The sequence below is a fragment of the Podarcis tiliguerta genome (genome assembly GCF_965153285.1).
Source record: "Podarcis tiliguerta genome assembly, chromosome: 5".
In the NCBI taxonomy this organism is placed as follows: Eukaryota; Metazoa; Chordata; class Lepidosauria; order Squamata; family Lacertidae; genus Podarcis; species Podarcis tiliguerta.
The window spans coordinates 54,895,148-54,914,221 of record NC_139538.1 but is presented as its reverse complement, the minus strand read 5'-3'; the positions used below and the strand labels follow the sequence as shown (position 1 = coordinate 54,914,221).

Below are 19,074 nucleotides of genomic sequence, written 5' to 3'. Positions count from 1 at the left end.
ACTGTGAACACTGGTGTGGACCTAAACCTAGACCAGCCACTTCATTATTTGTTTCACCTGCTGGAGGAAGCGGGGAGCAAAGTGGGAGGGCTTGAGCTGTGTGCCCATAATTCATGCAAAGACTAATTTGCTTAACTATGGTTTTGGGTTGAGCATTGCATGACCAATGAATGCCATGGGATATGAGTTATAGTTGAAAGGAGAGGAAGTGAAGAAGGCAGCATTTGCCCGTTTATCTTTTGTTTGGAAACACAGAAAAGCCAAAGGGTTGAAGCCATCCATAGCAAACTCCTCCCTGTGCCCCACTAAGTATGATTTGAGTCTTGAACTACTCATGATTTTTAATCTCAATACCTATAGTAAAGTTTATTCCTCATACGTTTATTTCATTAATGATTAACAATGTAAGGAGAACTCCGCAAAGTACTTACAGTCCTACCGTTGTAAGAAAATAGGTCTCCACCCTTTTCAGAATGCAATTGCTTCTCAAAGTCCTGGTGCAAGCCAGCCACTGGACACACCCAAGTGCTGCTGAAGACATCTCAATGTGCAGAAAATGGCCGACCTAGGTGGTAGCCTTAGTTAATTGTAAGTGCTATTTAATTTTAATTTTAATTAAACAGTTTTCAATTCAGGTTCTGCTGTTTTTTCATCAACTGGTAGAACAACTTGGAGAGTTAATAAAGCTGCTCCCTTTTACCTGGGATATTATGTGACCACCCGAGGGGCAAATCAGAAATGGTGTCATGGCATGAGAAGGGCTGTGCTGTGGCCGTCAGTATTTTTAAGTCAGAAAAAAGAGAAGAACCTCCGCTTCCTTATGCACTGGAAAGAGTGCCACATTTCCTCTCATTTCTCCCTCTATCCCCATCATAACCCAGGATTGGCAGTATCTGTCCATCAGGTCAACTTGCTCACAGTCACTTGCCAGGTCTCCCTTTAGGTTGCGTTACTTGCAATTGATACATGATTCTCTTACTGTTCTGCTGGAGCGCTAACAAGTGATAGGTGATATGGAGTAGTGATATTTTCACGGACCCTATTTCCGCATTGCTGGCTGACAGTTTTGATGTCAAGGGACAAGCTTGCATGACGCGACCGGGATCCTCTGGCTGGCAAGTTGAATGCTCAGAAGTGAATGACTCGGGACTTTTCACTTGGTGATAAGATGTCATGGGAGAGGTCACTAGTCTGCTCACTCCAGTTTGGGCATGCTTCTGCTTTTGTAAGTTCACAAATGAAACATCTAAGCATATTGGTCTGATGTCAAAGTTCAGGACTCTTTGGGGTCACTAACTTAGTGGCTTTAGCCTGCAGATATGAGAGCTAGAGAGAGGCTTCAGAGACGTCACTTTCTCATTGCCTCTGGCTAGCTGCAGAAGATCCTGGCCACCAGGTGTTTAGAACTGACATATCCAAATGTTAAATATTTGAAGATGTATGTGAAAGACCCATGACCTAGCAGTGAAGCTGTACCTGATCTTCAAAATAAAATTGTTGACAGAGGAAAAAGTCAATCCAGTATAAAACTGACGCAAGTGAACAGCCAGGTCTTGTCTGTGTTTATTTTTTGCCCCACACTTTCCAAGCATAGGTCTGTGTCTGAGTAGGGTTTTTTTCCCCCTTTGCCCAGAGCTTTCCCTGCAAAAACCTGCTCTTGGGTCATTCCACACCAAATCACCTGATTTTAATACTTGACTATGCTCTCACAACTCAGATTTTCTTCATTAAAAAAAAATGTGTAGATACCTATGAGATAACCTCAAGATTTAAGATTTTTTTGGTTCAAAATTGGGCGCAGGAGAATTTTTTGAAAATTTCGATTTTCACACATTTTTTTTTTTTAAAGAAAATCTGAGTCATGAGAGCACATGGCACCAGGTGATTTGATGTGGAATGACCCTCTTTAAAGCTGAATTGGAGTGCAGTTAATGGCTTCTTCTTCTAATATTCCAAGTGACTTGCGTTCATCTGGGCCATCTCATAATTAATGCTTGAAAGACAGTTTCCAACTAAGCCTTGTGTTGCACATTGGGCTATTCCTGAAGACTGCTTGGAAGTTGCTGCAGTAGAAGAATCCAATGGCCTGGCTTCCTTCATGAATAGGTTGCATACCTGCCAACGTGGCATAAGCCCAAGGTGCTGGTGATCTCTCTTTTTAAAATAGCTTTATATAAACTGGTTGCATCAAACATTCAGCATCACCTTCTCTCATATGAACTTCCCTGTTGATCAGCTGGACTTAACTTTTCTGAGAAGACATGTATCAGATTGCCATGCTGGAAATTTAGTGTAGATTTTTTGGGCAGGCTTTCTAGACTTTTACTGGAAATTCGGGCATCCTTTCTTTGATGTGGTTTAGTATGTGTTAGGACTGGTCTTTCCACCTTTTCTTAGCTACCGTAAGTCCACTATATACTAGAAAATGATAATCTTGAGTGCATTGGGCTTGTGGCGGTGAACCCTCTAGTTCTGATTCAGTAAGCTGGTGTGATAGCTCACAACGTTCAAACTCAGTAATTTGCCGGACAGTTCCTGTTAAGGAAAACCGTCATTTCGGCAGGGGTTAAAACCTCACACAGATGGTTGAGGACTGGGAAGAGGCTGAACCATGGGGGTTTTATGCTGTAAAACATGGGCTTTAAAGGGCTACCAAGGAGCAAGAAGCAGTTCAGGGGTGGCAAGGCTGATTTTCACAGACTGAATTCAGCGAGGCCATTATTTTGCTGCAGGCTTCCAGTAAATATAATAAAAGTGCACTCCAGGGCATACAGGTTTTGCAGGAAGGCACTAATCCCCTCCTGGGTCTCAGTGCCTGCTTCAGCTGCTCTTGACAGTTTCAAACCACTCCACCAACTTGGTAGTACAGCTGTATGCAAATTTTCAAGTGACACAGGACTTTCATCCTTTGGGGTTTTGTGTGTGACTCAAAAGCTTGCCTAGTCCTAAATCAACAAAAGTTTATCTGTGTAGGAGTCACAAGAAGGTCTTAGTGAAGCAGAATGAAAAATATCTGCCATACTGAGACCTTTCTCCACTCTAAATCTTGCAGAATGCTATAAGTACTGCTCCATTAAAATGTCACTTAATTGATAATGTTTTCTGCCTGATATAGAGCCCTGTATAATTCAAATGCTTACAAATTCCTGTACCTATATATTCATGTACTAAAGATGAGTAAAAATGAAATTGCATTAAATTATATGTATGATATCTTTCAAAAGACCAATTTTAGATGGGACAAGAGTACACTAGTTTTCCAGTTGTATGCAAGCCCTCAGTCGCTGCACAGGGAGTGTTGGGCAGGAACGTACAATATATGAAAGGTATCATTTTTTGCTGTAACTTTCTTTTATGTGGGACTGTGTAGGTTTGTTTCCAACTTCTCCATTTATTATTTGTCCCACAGAATAATAAGCCACTGAGCCTCCTGAGCTTGCTGATCAGAAGGTCGGTGGGTCGAGTCCACCCAACAGGGTGAGCTCCCATTGCTCTGTTCAAGCTTCTGCCAACCTAGCAGTTTGAAAGCACGCCAATGCAAGTAGATAAATAGGGAATATAAATGGCATTTCCGTGCCTTCTGGCTTTGTCATGGTGTTCTGTTGTGCCAGAAGCAGTTTAGTCCTGCTGGCCACATGACCCGGAAAGCTGTCTGTGGACAAATTCTAGCTCTCTTGGCCTGAAGCGAGATGAGTGCCGCACCCCATAGTTGCCTTTGACTGGACTTAACCATCCAGGGATCCTTTACCTTTACCCACAGAATAAAAAACTTGCTCATAGTGCAATTCTTAGAAGCTTCCATATGTCAAACAAGATTCAACCCAACATTGAGCTCAATCTCACAGTCCGGATTATGAAACACCACAGCCCCTTTTTCTGTACACACACAGCTCCCTTGGCTGGAATCTGTTGTTAAACAGATTTAAAACTGGTTTAAACAGTCTGCGCTACTGCAACAGTAGTATCTGAGAAGCAAAATGAGAAACTGAGTAAGAGCTTGGTTGGGTAGCTTATGTTTTATACTAAAGAGTTCTCTGTTGCCGTAAATATAGCCACCTTGGCATAAACTTGTTTATATTTGGTGGCTGCAAAGCAGGTAGATGCTCAGACCAACAAATAAGCCCACCTTGCTCATGTCACATAATCCTGGGCAGCTAAAGCAGAAACACTGCCCTTTGTGCCCTTGGCTAAGCATATTTTTAGGATTCGAGTGTTTGTCTTGTTTGTCGCATCTTCTCTGCTTGTAGTTTTCATAGTTCTCAGGAGGTCATTAGGTTCTTGAGAGATTAATGAGAAAGCTCCTAGCAAAGTGTACTTGAAGACAACCAGTATGACACACATAATATCAGACTCCATTACACTTCCTTTTTCCAACTGTAAATCTTCAGAAAAATGTATCGATTTTCTTCCTTCCAAGGTTCTGCACTCTGGGTGAACTTAGTTCTGACAAAACAATAGTAGATAATTTTTCTTTACTAGCCAGCTGGCCTTTAAGTGTGCATTTTCAATGGCATCCACTTGGAAACTCAAATCCAAATAAACAAGAAATATGATTTGCAAGCTGATTTAGGGAATCAATATTGGCTCTTAGTCAGTTCTTATGCTTATCAGCATATTCTAAATCATTGACCTTACATCGAACTACTTGGTTTTAATTGCACATTAGGGGATAAATGTTTAGTGTCGTATGGCTCATTATTTCTCTCTCTCTCCTCTTTAGCATTGACAAAAATGCAGCAAAATATTTGAACAGGATTATAGGGATTACTTTGGGAAATTATTGTATAATTAGATTCTTACTGCAGTTTGTTCATTTTTGCATGGTATGCATCTAGCTGTGGGCCTGCCAGAAGCAAAAAAACCAAAAACTTGTCTTGGCGATCTGACTCCCCTGTGGTTCCCACCACGTAGCTCATGTTAATATCGCCTCATTGTTTGTTTGAACTTTTATCTGAAATGTTTTGAAGGCTGCCCAGGGGTTCAAGTAAATAACATTGGCCTATAGGCAAACAACTCTATGAATTATATAACATTTATGCAGCCTTTTTATTGAAACTTCATTCCACACAAATCTTCAACAGCATCAGGTCTAGATTAACTATTTTTCTAAATATGCTACAGCAGCACAAGGCTTTCATTGAGTCAACAGACCAGAAATCTCCCTGATACTAAGCTGTGTGTTGCTCATCCTGTTCCCAAGAGTCAGCTAGTTTTTAAAAATTCCATAGGCAGCTGTACCTTTTGTTACATAAAGTAGGAGCAATGAACATATTCCCAGATGTGCGCATTTAGTCAACCAACATTGGCTCAGCACGATGAGCATATTTAAGCCATTCTTTCTTTCCCACCATCCTCAGTGTGTTAAGAGCAGTGAAAACCAACTTTGTGGGCAAATATGCCACATCAAGTTCAGAGTAGGACATAATAGTTCTAAATACAATCCTCACTTCTTTTTGCCTTGGGGTAGATTTGCTTCTGGTTCCTGATGAGTTGGAAAGTAGCTTTCAGGCTATACTTGGAGACGCAGACAAGAAGTGTAGGCCTCTTTCCGTTTCATAGCCTGCAACAAATTCCTATTATTTGAGCTACTTGTGGCCCCTGTGGTGAGGGTGGCCGTTCATTGTCTTAGAGCAGCATTCTATAGCAAAAAATTACTTATGCAACAGAATATCTTTCCTTCGTAACCAGCTTGTTGCTTGAGAATCTGTAGCAAATGTGAGAATCTGAAATACAACATCAAATTAGCAGCTTGGGGGTAGTTTGGAGTCACAGAATTAGAATTTCCTCATCCTTGTTCCTTTGCCACTGACATTCTACTTCCTGGTTTTGCTAGCAGCTGATTGTCACCAGCCAACTGTAGGCCTTATCTGCTCACTCTACTCATTATTATCTCCCCCCGCCCTGCACCTATGGAGTTCACATAGGAAGGAAAGAGCTTGCCTGTTCTTCTTGCAGGGATAGCTTCAGTATCTGGCCATCCTGTTGTGCTCTTGTGTATGTGGAAAGAGGCCAGATTTTCCCAGATTTTTTTTTTGGGAACAAGGAGAGCGTCACTTAAATTTGATACGATGATTTGCAAAAGCAACGTAACAAACTATCTTTCTGGGGTTTTTTCTTTTTCCAGAGGTTGAAGACTTTGAAGCATCTTGTGTCAAGCCATCCAGTTTGCAAAACAGATGGGATTTGGTTCTACCAAACCTTTCTTCTGGGAAAATGCACTGAATCAGAGGCTGTGCCTAATATGGCTGGTTTTGACCTTTACCTCTACTGGAATGGACCCCAATGCATGACTTCGTTACCATGGTGATGATCTTAACTACAACTCTGGAAAACAAAGGTGCTGATTCTCTATCATGCAGGGCTGAGTTGGTAAGAGTTCATTTCACACCAACAGCTTAGTTTACTCTATCAGCCGTTTATATTCTTCAGATTGCAGGGCTATCTCCTTTGGGGTAAAACAAATGGGATTCTTTCCTTATAGCTCAATGTAATTATGCCAATGGGTGCACAAGCAGAACATACCTGTTTGGTGCTGCATATGTTGAGTCTTGTGTTTTAAAGGACAGTGTTGGGTTACCTGCACATTAGCTGTGCATAAGGGATCTTTGGTCTGGGTGGGAGTTGTGCAAGTGTAGGTACTGAGGACATACTTTAAATGAGTCACTTGGTTTGTGAAATGTCGCATGGGTAAGCTCTTCTGGCCTGCTTGGCATCACATTTAAATTTGACAGTATTCCCAGAAATGTTCATGATATGACTGCATTCAAACTTAACAGTTACTTGTTGTTACAAGGACAGGCCACCAGGAGTTCCATTTTGCGTGCTTCCCCTCCCCTCCCCTTCATGCTCAATGGGAGGAAATTTAAAGTTTCTGTTTGTAATTAGTAACAAATTGCAGGTCCTGTTTCATCCGGGAAATGGTGCAAACTATGGCTTGTGGAAACAACAGTTGTTAATTTCATTTCTATACCATCATGGTGTCTTCCAAAATGCTGACAGTGTTTATAATAATGCAAACCATAAGTCATGGTTTCCCCAGCCACTCTGGGCGGCTTCCATAGAAACAAAAAATACGGTAAAATATCACAGATTAAAAACTTCCCTGAACAGAGCTGCCTTAAGATGTCTTCTAAATGTCAGGTAGTTATTTATCGCTTTGACATCTGCTGGGAGGGCATTCCACAGGGCGGGCGCCACTACCGAGAAGGCCCTCTGCCTGGTTCCCTGTAGCTTTGCTTCTCGCAATGAGGGAACCGCCAGAAGGCCCTCGGAGCTGGACCTCAGTGTCCGGGCAGAATGATGGGGGTGGAGACGCTCCTTCAGGTATACTGGGCCGAGGCAAGGATTTCTCCTTGAGTAATGGAGCACTGCTTCGCACTCCTCTCCCTGTGTGCTACCTAAATCTACTCTGGAATTTTCTCCAACTCTCCAGAGTGGGGTTGGGGGACAGTGGAGGGGGTGTGCTGGGGTGTGTGTGTCCCATTGCACTAGTGGTAATCCTTGTGGACGTGCAGATATTTTGCTGAATACCACCTTAAATAATTATCTTTTTGCAAAGCAAGATTGGTCTGCTAGGGGGGAAAATAGAAAAGCAGAACAGAGATCAAGTACTTTGAATTTCATGGACATTACTAACATGTTGTGTTATTGGATACCAAACTGCAATTTGTTTCTGCTCTTCTTCTTTTTAAAGAAGAGTCATGAGGTGATGATATTAACAAAGGAGAACACTTTTAAAAGGAAGACTTTAAACAATATCTGAGAAATTTCTGAAATTGTTTGTCTTCTAATAATATTATTAACTTTTGCCCCATTAAGAACAAGAGAAATTCTGTGAAAGCAATCTGGAGATGTTTCGGTAGTGGAGATCACTGTTTAGTTTACATGTTCCACCATTCTTATTTTTCTAATCCTGAAGAGAAATTTGAAAGAACAATTCAAAACTTCAGCTGAGTCTTTGATCTTGGATTAGAACATTCACAAAATAGTAACCTGACCCCATTCTTTGGTTTAGCCTTCCATTCAGTTTTGAAAAAATGTTAGAAGGAAGACTTACGAAGAAAAAGAGCAATACAGGCACAGAGAGCAAAAGAGCAATACAGGCACAGCATCCTTTTTAAGCTTGCTGCCCTTTTGCTTAATTTGTACGTTTGACTCAGTCTACACCTTTTCATTGATCTGTGCTCTTGGCATTACTCAGTCCTTGAATGGCATTTGGACATGACCCTGTATTTCAGCATAATTCTGAAAACCTCAGTGAATAGCTTTTCTGGTTGTTTTCAGCACACTCCAAAGAAGATGAGTCAAGGACCCACTCTCTTTTCTTGTGGAATTATGGGTGAGTAAGGAGAAAGCCTCTCAATTTTTATTGCACGTTATAATGCTGGTGGGAAATGCAACAGGGCTCTCGGAGCTAGGGATGGGGGAATCTGTCATTTTCAGTAATATATGCATTTTTATGCATACTTTACCATAGGATGTGCATTTTTGTACACATTATTTGGCTGGAGAAATTTAATTCAGTTTGCTTTTAAAGGCAAATCTAACTAATCTGCACTTTCAAAAGCAATACACAAACCGAAACACATTAATCTTTCAGAATTTTCACTTCTCCAAATTTTGCTATGTGGTTCTCCCTCAATCCTACTTGGAGCTGATTCAGTGTTTTGTTACGAGCAAAAACTGGGGTTTTTTTTTGCAAGCTGAGAAATCCATTTCCTAATTTCTCATGCGCTTTTCTTTAAATTCCATATGCTTGGCGGTTGATCTGCTTTATGTTACACAATATAGCGCTCAGCTGATGAGCTCTGTGTGTGCCCTGCATGTCAAAACTCCAGGTGACCTCAGTCTCATCTCAAATATTGTAGAAGTTAGTAAATCACCCATCTTCACTCCGGTCTAAACCAGATGTACTTAATTGAGACAACTGACTAGGATTCCAGATTCCAAGCAAAGCATTCTAGTGTCTTGAAAAATCAGCTCAATGACACATCTGGTATATTCAAACTTTACGTTTAGTGATGCTTGATAATCGAGTTCCATTTATTCACAGGTATGAACTAAAATTTGCCTGCCATTCATGTATAATTCTCTGTTTGCTCCAAACCAGGGTTTTGCATTGCTGAGTATTTCAAGGCTATCTTATTTTGAATCTCACTTATTTTAACAGTAATACATAAAAGTGAAGTGATACATTCATTCCTAGTCTGTGTAGTGTTTAAGTGTAGTGTAATGTTTAAAACTTCACAGTATAGTATTTAAAAAAGAAGCAATAATAATTGGGCAATCACTATTTAATTGGTATTCTTGTGCTACAGTCAACAAAAGTTCATACTGTACTGGCACACAAGCTGCCATCCGTGTGTGTGTGTGTGTGTGTGTTATACAGCCTTATGATGTTTGAGGTTTGGCTGGATGCTCTTGGAGGGCTGGCAGTTCTGAAAGATGTAGTACTGCATTGTGTTCATTAGTTTCTTATATGACTGGGCAATGACCTCCAGACCCAATTAAAACTTTAGGCCCAACTATTCTATAACAAAAGCTAGTACTTTACAAACAAAGAATCTGTTCCCACCATTCACAGGCCTTACCCTCATTAGTATTAATGGGAGCTGAGCAACTGTATTGGGAGAGACATTTCTCAAGCTTCCAGACAGGAAAGTCATCTGAGATGAGAGTGAGGGGGAAATACAAAGTGTTTTTGAATTATTATGGTTCTTTTCCCTCAGATGCAAGGTGCAGGCTTCAAAGTAAAAAAATAAAGTGACAGAAACAGTCTATTCTATTTACGTTTTATGTGAAGAATCAAACAAGAAACAAATAATACCAAATCAATTAGCCGAACAATATATAGAAGTCTAAGAAGCTTGTTTATGACTACCTTTCTATAAAACTTTTCCTGTTCAAGCTACACTGATGTGGTCTTTATTTGCTAAAGTGTCCTGTTTCCAAGGGAACCTAATCTTACCTTGCTGACCATAGCATCCCCTGTGCAATTTTCTTTGTGAGTTCCAGTGAAAAAGAGCAAATCCCATTGGCATTCTATCTGTTTTGCTTTGTAATGTTAGTCATCTCTTCCAATGCCTTCTTCCTTGGCCCAGATTAACCAACCATTGTTGAAACTTGCCCAGATAGGTTCAGTGCTGACAGCCACAATGAATTTCCAACTGCCAAGCTGTTTCCGATTAGATAGTTTTGTTCCTACTTGTTCAAAGGGTCAAGACAAATGCATCGTTACAGATTTGGATTTGGATTAGAGCCAGTGGGAAGTCAAGAAATACACTGCCACATGGGACATCTAGGGACTGGAGAGAGAGAGACCACGCTTGGCTGGCTTTCTAGTCTCCTCAGTCTGAACAGGCAGTGTCAGCAGCGAGCCAGCAGTAAATCACACTATACAAGTTAGAGTTAACTCCTTATTAGCAAAAACATGTTCTGCACAGGAGTGTCAGGCCTAATGAGCACAGCAAGTCATCTCAGGTAGGTCTTGCCCCCCTTAAACAGTTGCTGAGACTGAAGGTTTCCGCCTCCCCACAGCTGCCAAAGTTCCCTCCTATCCAGGGTATTTTCCAAGCAATCAGAGACTGTATCTGTGCATTGCCAATCTTTCCTCCACCCTTTTCATGTCCCTTCTGGTTCTGGGAGACAATGGAGGAGGCGAGCTTGTTGCAGCAGGAGGGGAAGGCACCATGACTCTTTACCAACCTGACTCATCTCTGCCTCTTGGCCTCTCTCCTCCCACCCTCCTGCTTCAGCTTCTGGACTTCTTTCTGCCACTGTCCTTCCCAGCTCACTAAGCCTTGTGACCTCCTCAGCTTCCAACACCTCCTCTTCTGAGTCTTCTCCCTCTGATCACTCATCATTGTCCCACCACCACTCCTCAGGTTTTGAGCCTTCTTCTCTTGGGGGTTCCCTAGCTGGTTCCTCCCACCATTCATCTGTGCCCAACCAGTCTAATATAGGCAGGATGTTGTGAGAACTAATTGTCTATTTGGATTTCAGCAGAGACAGGGAGGGGGGAAGATATAGATAAAGCTGGCACATCCATAGAAGATACAACAATGACCTTGAGAAGCTGTTGTGCAAGTCTAGCATTGGAATGATAACAGGATAAGTTCTGTGCCAGGCTATCTTTGCCCAGAGCATGGACTGAGGCAAATGGGAAAGGGTGACTTATATCTACTGCTTTATAAGTCATGGGAAAACTTTTCTTTTGGCCCTGCCAGTTATGTCAACGTGCTTTAAAGAGAAGGCTAGTTAAACCAGACATTTTTGTAGAACCTCTTTAGCACTATTCAGCACAAAGCCTGAGGAGGGATTTTGAGTGTGGTCAACCAAACATGCTTAGAATTCTTCTTTAGACATATAAGATGAATACACGAAAATCTGGCGGGGAACTGTATGGATATTGGGTGTGGGTTTGTATATGGGCCCCCTCTCCATTTTAAGCCCACATGCATTCGCCCCACATATAAATAGGACTTTGATCTCAAGTGTGATGATGCCATATCTTCCAATATTTCTATTATGTTCTCATGTTCCCTATTAATTTTTTTTGGATAAATCTATGAAAACTTCACACATTTGAATTTGATTGAAATATTTGAGATTTTTCTGCCATTTTTTGAATAAAAAAAATAATATGCTTTGGGCTTTCCTCTTTCTGCAGCTATTTTAGTTGCTTTTAGGCTTTATAACCCTAACCAAGTTATTGGCGTTCATTTAATATTGTGTTTCTATTAGAGTACTATCATTAGCTTTCTTAGGCTTTCAGTTTGTCTGAAAAGGGGCTGTTTCCCCTTTCAGGCTTTGTTTTATTTCAACCCTTCTGTCACTTTCACACTAGCATTGCTTGATGACAATTACTGAAGCATGTCCCTTAAAAAAGTGGTGGAAACAACTTTTTATCAGCTTTATTTGGAGAAAATGTGTGTGTATATTTCCTAGTAGCATTCATTGGCAATCTCTCTCTCTCTCTCTCTCTCTCTCTCTCTCTCTCTCTCTCTCACACACACACACACACACACACACTTATTTATCATAACACAGTTATATTTGAAGAAAAAGTATCTGTATGCATATTGCTCATTCGCATTAATTTGCTGTCTCTCCATCATCACAACACTGGTTTTGCTAAGGGAAAACCAGTTTTGTAGGGGGAAACAATAAAAAACTAATTTCTGCTTAATCATATGCATTTTTACTCTGTTGTATGTGCTGCTAAGCTCAATGGAGCTTGCTCTCAAGTAAACAGGCAGAGGGTTTCAGCCTTTCCTGGTGAATAGTTAATATAGATATCTGAAAAGGCCTCAGATACCACTTGATACACTATTAAAAAACATCAATCTTCATCAAATATTTGTCAAGTCACAGTGCCCTACATCATTTCCCCCCCTTTTCTTAAAGGGCAGGAATCCTCTGAGTTTTAAAAATGTTGAAATTGGTATAATTACCGCCAAGAGAAGAGTGTCCCTGATTTTTGTTTTGCAGGAAAAAGCATAGAAGATGAAAAACGTATTGCTATAAATTCAGCCTTGAGCAAGAACAATTTTGTATGCCTTGCTTGAGTAGCCCTTGAATCATGTGCAAATAAATCGTTGCTGTTATGGAACAGAATATTTCTTTTATCCTCCCAGACAGCCAATATTATATTTCTCCAGTCAAAAGGGATACAAATGTAGTGGGTGGGAGGGTCACAAAGAGAAGCTGGTTCAACATAATGTTTAGGCAGTGAAACTATGGGTTTTTTGCTTTAAAAAAATATGTTCTGTAGCCAAAGGATGAATTGAAGCAAATATTTAATGCAATGCTGCACCCTAATTCCTCTCTTAGAGATTAAAAGGAAAATATTGGCTGCTGTTCTCAAGCTGCCTTTCCCAGAGTTGGTCCATTCATGTCAGTAGTGGAATTTGGCTAGCTTTAGGATTTTGTATTGCGAATGTTCAGTATTAATAGTGGTAAAAAAAAGGCCTTCTTGCATGAATTTATTCTGTTGTTTTACTAAAGGAGCATTGGTAACCTGATGGAGGCAACCTGATGCTCTGAGTTACGACGCACAATTCTTAAGGAACAGTCCCTATAAAGGCAGCATCTATTTCTGAGGTTTGACAGCTAGGTGGGAGAGTTTGCTGAACTCCTGTGGGGTTTAATGTTTTGGAGCTTTTGTCTCCCATCTTATCCATACACTAGGGGTTGAAGCACTGAACATATTCCGCTGTATATATCCAGACACTGGCGTGTGCTCTGAATATACCTAAAGCAGATGCAGAGCTTTTACAATCAGCATTGAGGGTGTCCACTAGTTTCTTAAAGTAGCTGGCATGGCAGGAACCCATGTTGTTGAAAAGAGATGCAAAAGCCACGTGCCCAAGAGAAAGATATACAGTGGTACCTCGGGTTACAGACGCTTCAGGTTACAGACTCCGCTAACACAGAAAAAGTACCTTGGGTTTAGAACTTTGCTTCAGGATGAGAACACAAATCGTGCTCCGATGGTGCAGTGGCAGTAGGAGGCCCCATTAGCTAAACTGGTACCTCAGGTTAAGAACAGTTACAGGTTAAGAACGGACCTCTACAACGAATTAAGTTCTTAACCCAAGATACCACTGTAATAACCTTTAACTTTAATTAGAACTGGGCCAAAACAGAAGCCCGTCTTCTGTGGTATCTGCTGCTTTTCTCATAGACAATGTAACTGGTAATGTTCATTGATCTCATCTCAGTTCTGCCTCAAATACACTAGATCTGTAGTGGACATGGCCAAAGGGATTTTGATGTCTGCCTGAGATGCTAAATCCAAGCAATGCCTCCAGCTGTGATGGTAAAAATAAAACACAAAGCCAAATAGTTGACAATTTTCTGCTGTAATGGCAGAATTTGGATGCATCTCCCACTTCTTATAGGTCAGACACGTGCTTTATTAGGAAACCAGTAGAATTGGCAGGCACTGTTTCAACAAACATGCAACAGTTTATGGATCAAAATATAAAATTGTTATAGAGCCAGTTCTAGAGAAGTTTCATTCACTCCTCATTTTCAGCATATGTATGTAGTGACAGCTGATGGGGAGCACAGACACAGCTTTTAGCCTTACATGTTACAATTTATTTTTCTGGGTTATACCTTGAACCCTTTACAATATGGAAATATAAGCATTTGATCTTTCTTGGCTCCTTCTTTATTAAACGAAGCAGTAAGAGCAGTTCAGCAATGGAACCAATTTCCTAGAGTTGGTGTTCTGTCCCTTGCTGTGGTCTTCAAGCAGAAGGCAGACAACCATATCTTGGGGATTCTCTGTACTTCCTGCATCGAGCAGTGGGACTGAAAATCCCCTTCCAACTCTTTTTTTTTTAATGCAGCCAGCAAGCACAGTAGTTTAGCATTTTCTTAAGCAAGAGCTCAAGGTAAAAATGGTTGCTCCCAACCTTTTTGTTAATTGAAAACCCTATTTAATTTGGAATTAGTCATTGAGAATTTCACTTCAACAACTTTGCCTCAGGTTTGGTGGGCATGATTCAATAAACATCAGTGACTGGGCAAAATATTTGCTTACTACTTAAAGCTATTTGAACTACCTTTAACGAGACTGTATTAAGGCACACACATAATTTTGCTGGCATTATTTCCTCCCCCTTTTTTGCCTTTGTGAAAAGGAACTTTTTGTGTTGTACTGATTTTTAAAAGCTTTATAAAAGAGAGAGAGAAAGAGAGATGAAAAATAATGCTGGATGCAAAATTCAGAAATATAATAAAAGGAAATCTACACTGATTTGATTTTGGCATCATTGTTTTAAAATATAAATAGCATCATTTGTTACGAGAGCTACGTGACTTGGGCTGGAGCTATCTTAATAGATAGTTAGGAATAAGGACATTTTGCTGCACTCTTCCTTCCAAAATGGATCATCTAATTTTCCACTTGGGAGGTGCTGAGTACAAAAGTAGCAATGGGAGATGGATAGTGTGCTGGAATGCTGGAGAGGAATCCGTGTCTTTTGTTGTACTGCTGGTTTTGCTCCAACCAGGGGTGGCGGGCTCTACTATATCATTTGCACCACCTGCCGCACCAGCCTCTGGGGGATCTGCGGCCTTTCAGATGTGCCTCTGCAGTATAAGATGGAGCTCCAACTCCCATCAGTCACAGACAGCATGGCCCAATAGTTGGGGATGGTGGGAGTTGTAGTCTGGGCCGAACTCAGGGTGTTACTATTGCTGTATAAAGCCCTGAACCACTTTGGGACAGTTTACGTGAAGGATTGCCTCAGCCCATATGCACCCATTTGACCATTTGGATCTGTGGAAGTGGCACTTCTTCAAGTTCCACATAATGTGTGTTCTGCACTTGCAAGAAATCGGTCCTTTAGTGTGGCAGCACCTGTATTTCAGAAGTTCCTTCCCACTGATATTAGGCAGGTGCCTCCACTGTCTTGTTTTTGCCTCCTGCTAATCTGTTTTTTTTCTTTCAGCAAGCCTGTGTGTATATATATATATATATATATATATAATCATCTATATCTATATCTATATCATCTATATCTATATCTATATCTATATCTATATCTATGCAGCTAGTTTTGAACGCTTGTTTCTTAGTGGCATTTTAAATGAATATTTTATGCTGTCCATTGTAAGCAGCTCGGAGGTCTTTTGTCAAACTTTCATTTATTGTAATTGGACATTGGTTAAATAAAATATAACTAAATAGGGCAGCAACGTACCAAGGGCCACAGGTGTGCCTCCTGTGATCTATAACACCAGCAACAGATGGTGAGGGAAGGGGCTTCCTTCCTGTTATGCCTAAGTGGGTTGTGAGCTTCTTCTCTCTTCTGGCATTGCTGTGGGGAAGTGGGGCATAAATGTTTGCTGGTTTGTTTGCAAGAGAACAGTGGGGCTTGGTGATAAATGTTCCACGTCCTCACACCAGCTTAGGTGTAGGGGAATTCCTGTTAAATGTGACCATTGTGGTCGTCTCTGAGGCAACCTTTCTGAGGTGAAGTGGGCTGTGGTGCTCTTAGGAAACTTAAGTGTGAGATGGAGGCTACAGTTAGGAGTCCACACCTTACATAAAACCCTATAAGAGTTCTGAAGAAACAAAAGGGAACTCTGAGGCTCCCGAATCAGGATTTCAAGCTCTTCAATCTGTCAACGTTGTTTCCAGACTTGTATGCCTCACCTCTTCCTGTTGCCAAGTGTCCGCATAAAACAGATTGTCTAAATGACTAATTGCTACGTACGTATAACAGGAAAAAATTTGAGTGAAGCTCTTATTCCATTCCTGTTGACTACACTTTGCTCTTTTGGCTAATTAATCTATAGGAAGTAGTTAACCCCCTAACCCATTTTGCATTAACAGTACCACTCTCCCTGAATATTCTGTGTGATAGGGGACCCTTGCATTTTGCATTGGCTGGTAAGCTAGCTCTGATGTGAAATCTTAATGTGTCATCTGCAGGACTGAATGGGGGATGCTTGCCTGTTTTTTTTACAGAAGCAGACGTGTATGTGTGTGGGAGTAGCCACACCCTGACTCTGCCGTCTCTAGTCTCTCCTCAGCCCTTTCTTAATCTTGATGTTTGTTCAAGTGGTGCCAAGTACAGGTTATCCAGTCTCCTCAGGGAATAGCTGCGGAGGTCTGATGAGCAAAGCAGATTTTCAGATGAGTGATTCCTTATCGGGCAGAGGTGCCAGTTTCTGGCCTTGATCTTTCTTAGGCCTGTTGTCTTTTTTCACACACAAACACACACGAAATGCACTTGAAGGCACTTTCTTTGTCCCAGGTATGCATAGTGAAGTTGCACACTCATTTTGGACATAGAAAAGGGCATTTTCCTATCATTCCAAAATCAGCTAAATAATGCCATGAAGCGTCAATTCAAAGCAAATGTTTTCCAGGACGTGATCTGGCCATGCTGGGGCATGTTTGGAAAACATTGCCGCAAAGAATTGCAGGAAATGTCACCTCTGTCCAGAATGATTTTGGACTCTCAGTTTCTTAGGGAACATGGAAAAATAACTTCGGTACCTTTTGTGTTACCAAGGACAACTTGGCAACCAAGCGTATTCCACATTTACCAAGTGGCATGACTGGTGGGTCTAGGCCAATTTAACCATATACTTTTTTTCAGTTTTACATCAGTGAAGGAAGGTTTAGCACCTGTATTTCTAAAGATCACGTGTGTGTTGGAGCAAGAGACAGAGTGGGAAGAAGACTCAAACCATCTTGCTTTTATGGGAACTTTGTGCAAAAGGATTTCAGGCACACAGTGATGTTGCTAATTCATTCTGATCTCAGCAGTGTTCTGTTTATTTATTTTGTATTTATTAGGAGTATTAGAGGGAAAGAGCAGAGGGAAGGCTTGCCACCCGTCCTATCCCATAGGCTCTAGAATTTAAAACAGAAAATACCAGTGAGACCTGCAACAAAATATTGCAGCATGTTTCAGTATGTTTTTGATTGTGTATCTGTGTGCGCGCGTACACAGATGCTTCTAAACCTCAGGCTTCACCTGAATAGGCTGGTTCCTCCCTATTGTTTTGGCTCCATTTCTTCAGCACAGTGGCACCGAGTTCACTTTTAGATGAAGCAATGCCATACCATCTAAAACAAATAAGTGGATTGTTGGGAGGAGAGGAATGCATGGACTAATTTCCTTAAGGGAAAAAAAAACTTTTAATTTTGGGGAAAGGCTTTTTTAGCTTTTAAGATTAAGAAACAAAGAAGGCTTTGGAGAAAATATTAACCTGTTCATCTTGGAGCAAAATGTTGGGTCCAGTATGCATGTGTGTAAGACACAGACCTTGCTGTGATGTTTTATTCTGATGAGGCACACTTTGTGCTGTCATTTCATTCCCCCCCCCCCAACCTAGATGCTTTATCTTTGAAAATCTTTGTGTGTATGTGTTGGGTGCAGCAGGAAAGCACGAGTGGTTTCTGTGTCATCACTGCCAGCTAATTACTGCCATTAAACTCATTCTACAATGAGAAGCCACATATTTCATAAATGGAGTGTGCAATGGAAAGTACAAACTGCTGGTTTCCTAACACTCTTGGCGTACTAGGCAAATAGTACACAAGGAAGTAAATTAAATGCAGGTGCAAGAGATCATGATAAAATATTGGCAAAGAAAACTCTGCACTGTGTGATCCAAACCATTTGTATGCCCAAACCCCACCCAGACTTCAAAATATCACAAAGCTGCAGTATGTTGTTTTATATATTTTATGTCACAGAAAAAGATCATAGACCTATTTCCCCCATTTGCCCTATTTATTTGACAACTTATGTTTTTATTATGCTCTAACAGTATTTGTTATAATTTAAATGTAATTATTTTCAAGTATAGCTGGCATTGATAATGTTTGTTTTTATGTCTGAGCCCCTCCAGTGAGTGCAGGACTGTAGCACCCATCATGCCTGACCACTGGCCATACTGGTTGAAGCTGATGAGAATCAGAGTCCAACAATATATGAAGGGTTACAGGTCCCCCACCCGTTGTAGAACAAAATCAACATAACACCTATTGAGGAAGCAGCATAGTGCATCTCCTTCATAACCAGCTTCTGAAATAGCTCTTTAGTCACAATGGAAAATTAAAATTCACAACCACAAGTGGAAAACAACCTCTACCTGCAGTTGTTACTAATGGAATATCAGCCAATTCAGCTCATAGGTTTGGCTGGCTCCAACTCCCAAACTTTTCTGCAGGGGAAAGCTGCATTTACTTCAGTAGGCCTTGTGCCAGCTAAGGAATAGCGAGCAAGAATATTAAGGCCCGCCCCCTAAGCCATTGCCCTAGCTTTATATATGAAGTCTGATCCTATGCACGACACTTTCCTTTTTTCAAAACACCCTTCCATACTGTTCCATACCTTCCAACATCTTGAGTCGCAAAACCGGGATGCTCGTCTTCCTGCTCATGCTCCCACGTGAGCCATGTAACCCACATGAGATCATGGAGCCCAAAAGGGCTGCTGTACTCGCATATGATAAAATAGGATTTCCTCCCTGCCCCCCAGCATTTTGGGGGGAAGAGTCTATCAACCCCTGGAGCAGATTTGGGAAGTGAGGTCTGCT

At 41.1% G+C, this 19,074-nt stretch overlaps 1 protein-coding gene across 11 annotated transcripts in view; it reads left to right on the top strand.

Annotated features, from left to right (window-relative positions):
* The window catches only part of FAM53B (family with sequence similarity 53 member B), a 117,595-nt gene that overhangs the window by 29,210 nt on the left and 69,311 nt on the right, over window positions 1-19,074 (top strand). For 6 of the 11 annotated variants that reach the window (XR_014510968.1, XR_014510970.1, XM_083439713.1 and 3 more), the window contains 2 exons: window positions 6,125-6,369; window positions 8,284-8,338. Coding sequence is in view for 8 of the 11 variants with exons in the window: in XM_083439713.1 (XP_083295839.1) it covers window positions 6,283-6,369; window positions 8,284-8,338 (142 nt within the window). In the remaining 3 variants the exon portion in view is untranslated. The remainder of the gene's footprint in view (window positions 1-6,124; window positions 6,370-8,283; window positions 8,339-19,074) is intronic. The other 5 variants (XR_014510969.1, XM_083439718.1, XM_083439717.1 and 2 more) reach the window with 1 other exon arrangement.